This window comes from Cantharellus anzutake (genome assembly GCF_015039405.1).
Source record: "Cantharellus anzutake strain C23 chromosome Unknown EI90scaffold_101, whole genome shotgun sequence".
NCBI classification, from domain to species: Eukaryota; Fungi; Basidiomycota; class Agaricomycetes; order Cantharellales; family Hydnaceae; genus Cantharellus; species Cantharellus anzutake.
The window spans coordinates 235,920-239,588 of record NW_024067051.1 but is presented as its reverse complement, the minus strand read 5'-3'; the positions used below and the strand labels follow the sequence as shown (position 1 = coordinate 239,588).

Below are 3,669 nucleotides of genomic sequence, written 5' to 3'. Positions count from 1 at the left end.
AGAACTGCGAACGTCCAGTCTCTACCACTGGCTGGATAGTGATCCTCAGTGTGCCCATTTCCTCAAGCGACGGGCCTCCCCGAATAGCGGTATCGTCATCTAGGGATGTATAATCAGCTTTTGGTTGATATAAGCCCGGGGATGTGGTTACCAGTGAGGCGTAAGCTCGCAAAAATGCACCTAGAAGTGTTGGTAAGAATCGTGTGGGGTGACGGAAGACGTGTGCCTCACGGTCTTTCCGTTAAAGGACTGTCCATAGCAGAGTCTATGCGGGTCACTTGGCCAAGGGTTGTTGGTCTCACTACGCGACCCCCTACATACACTCCATCGGCATAGAGCGAGACTGAGAGGGTGTATCCTGCCATCCAAGACGCCGTAAAGCAGACCGCAAACGGCTACATCGGTTAATTAGCATTTCCCCTTACAAAAAGCGCATCGGGATCTATACCTTCCCGGTTTCAGATGGTATGTGACAAGTTTGAGAATTTGGTGTGGGTTGTTCGGCGCCGTATTCATCCAGTTGATGGCCGCCACTTTCCACCCAAGCTTCGAAGTCACCATGCTCACAGGAAAGACGAACCATTTTAATAGATATGTAACTGTGGGGTGTGGATCACTCAAGGGATGGCGCTGAGAGGCGTTGGTGGCGATTCGAAAGTCCACCACGGCATTGCTTTGCATCCGGAGCCTTGGCTGATCTGCAGTTGTTCCTGTTTTTTTTTTTTTTTTTTGCGCCTTCCACCGGATCAAATTCATCAGGCTGGCGCAGTGCCGGTCTTTAGAGTCCCCGGCGGAGCCACTGGTAGGGAAAGCCTCTGGTTTGGGGTTGCTTTGAGGACTATTGCCTCAGATTCAAATTTCAGTGGGCGCCGGGCGCCAATGCAACGTTCGGCCGCGTGGTGGTAGAATGGAAGGCTTATCCCCCTTATTATGAGATCCCTGGCGTGCCGGTACTGGGAGCTTTCCTGATCCGCGTTGGCACTCTGCGGTGTTTATATAATAATCAGGACAATCTATCCATCGAGTCCTTACCTTGTTGGCTTGACGAAACGACTTTCTAGCCTCGATCAAACCCATCGATGATATCTTGGTCAACACTTTTGCGTTCATACTGTTTAGTTATTTATTATTTACCAACGAACCGGATGTTGTCATCATCCAAGTGCTGGCCTGCACCTGGAGTCATTCCAGTTCTAAAATTGACTATTCCGAACTTAGCAACGAGGGATTACTTATTGGGACGCCGACGTTGTAAACTGAGACTTACCTTACCCATCCCGATATTTCTTTGCGAATCCGGTTTCTAGCATACTTATCAGTAAACTTGGACTCATTCCCGATGTTCCCTTATTTCTGTGCATTTATTCTGAGCACCCATCTACCCAGAAAAAAACACTTGATGACTTTAGTGAAAAGTTCTTGACTCTGTCTCAATCGTCACAGCACACGTGAGTGAACGGTCTGCCCTGCTGTCCCGAATTGTATCGTCCTATTGTCTCATCATGCCCTGGCCAGCACATATTGTCGCGAAATCCTCTCGTCTACCAGACACGGAGACTATCGAGAACAAATTCTATGGACTCTATAATGCCATTCTCAACGAATGTTTCCCTTCCACCCAGTTCACGATCACACCTCAGTATGCGACGTCAGGGGCTCAGGTGGGCGGTATCGGCGCCAGCAATTTTGCGATCACTTATGTCGTTGAGCCGCTGAATCTGGACAGCCCCATATTTTTCATCGAAATTAAGCCTCCCACTCATCTTGCTGCCATATCCGCTCGCAAGGACGCCGAAAATCAGGTTCGATCCCGGTTCGCACAACTCGCGCACCTCGTCCAAATACCCAAGTTGTACGGAGTTAGCGCTATAGGAAGACAACTTTCCTACTACACGTACGACAGGGCTGGTAGAACCGTTGAACCCGTTGCCATAGCTGACTCTGCCACTGTCATCGTGGACACTGCTCCCGTTGAGAGATGGGACACGAATATCATGGAGGAGGGTCATACTAAGTTCGTGACGATTGTGGAGGAGATCAAGCAAATGGTCCACAATTTGTGGTACGTCTCTACACTTGGTTGTTCTACACGTTCCCTCATGTCCTCCAAGAAACGTTGTAATATTCTTTCGTCTCTTGACCTGTCCGTGGCTCCAATGCCTATCACCAGTATTGTAGTTGGGAGGATGTGGATGTATTAGGTTACTTGTACAAGATTTGCCTCGAAATGATTCCACTCCTGCGATTGTACGGCAAGTGCTGCCGCGCCCACTTTTGGGTGCCGATGCGTGGTTTTGCAAGGTGGAAAACTGATCGAGCCACTTAGAAATACGCAGCAGTTGGACAAGCAAGGCTTACTTGTATTCAAGCCAAACTCCGTCAAACCGGTCCTGCAATTTTATTGTCTATGTATATATATGACGACTTGTGTGCACGCAGGAGACTCAAGCGATTAGCGGGGCAACAGTCCCGGCAAATGCCAGAACCTCTGGAATTGAAGGCGACCCGGTTAATATACAATAGGGAGGAGACCGGGGAAGGAGGAGGGTTTCGCAAACGACAAGGACAACGAGCAATAAGGAAAGAAAGACAGAAGTTACAGCGAGCAAGGAAACAACCGAAAAAAGGAAACCTAGAAAAACCTAAGTAAGCAATCGGGATCCCACCCACCGAGAGTAACCGAAGGTCACAACACCTCCCCCTCGGCGAGACCGAAAGGCTTACCGGAAGCAAGGAAGACGAAGGAATGTCTTCGTCAAAAAACAGCATACAGGACAAAAGAAAAGACTAAGAAAGAACACGCCTTCAGCAGAGGAAAGGTATAAGAGGGCCAGAGCCCTGTAGCATAGGCGGACGAAACTCACGGATGAGATTGCCCGGAAGAATCGACCCAGGAATGCAGCGGCAAAAACCTGAATCGGCATGACTGTAACCTCGGAAGGCACAGTATGCGTAAGGCCGACAGCGGGTACGGCGCATAAGATTAAACACCACCGGGAAAAATGCCACGCGCGAAAAGAGACCAATGAGTGCGTTTAGACTGAGTGCGCACAAGCCTAATTTAATCTCGTACCTCCATTAAATAACAATATATAATGCAAGCGATGTATCTTAAATAGACGTCATCCGAAATCGGATAACTGCTGACGATTAGACATAATATGCCTTTTATGCATTCTCGTCCACGCGATCGGTGATTGCCGTCTGGTCGTGGCAAAACTGGAATCTGCATACGGGTACTACAAATCCGCGAGAAACTGGCTTCTGAAGTGCGAACAATTACGTGGCAGGTAAGGCGTGGCGAGGACTCAGGTGACGAGCCAACTGGACGCGTTTGGATCCGTTGAATTGAACCCACATATGGTACACGTGGTGTCTGACGCAGATATTGATATTGAGGATTTCCTCTGACTGTCATTGCACTATTCACGAAATAGGCTCGAGTGTGTCTGAAATAACCTAGATGCCAGGGGTCTTGAAGCTCATAAAGAAGAAAAGTGGGACGCTCCTTCAGAACGGATATACATCTCGAGGTGACAATATGCAAGCATTTTCTGGCGCTTCTGGCAAAGGATCTGCTTTAGAGCAAACGACTCTGCCTACAGCTCGTAGAACACACGCTTCCGATGGGAACGGATACCAGAAACATCTGGACGAAAAAATATCGCC

The 3,669-nt window shown here is 48.8% G+C and overlaps 1 protein-coding gene across 1 annotated transcript; it reads left to right on the top strand.

The window, feature by feature from the left end:
* Positions 1 to 2,440: 2,440 nt before the first annotated feature.
* Positions 2,441 to 2,963, top strand: EI90DRAFT_3084035 (uncharacterized protein; the record flags this gene model as incomplete). The annotated part of the gene is made up of 3 exons (XM_039062079.1): positions 2,441 to 2,646; positions 2,739 to 2,844; positions 2,865 to 2,963. Coding segments are annotated over 2 exons (312 nt in total), but the record flags the coding sequence as incomplete, so codon positions are not given.
* Between the last annotated feature and the right edge of the window lie 706 nt (positions 2,964 to 3,669).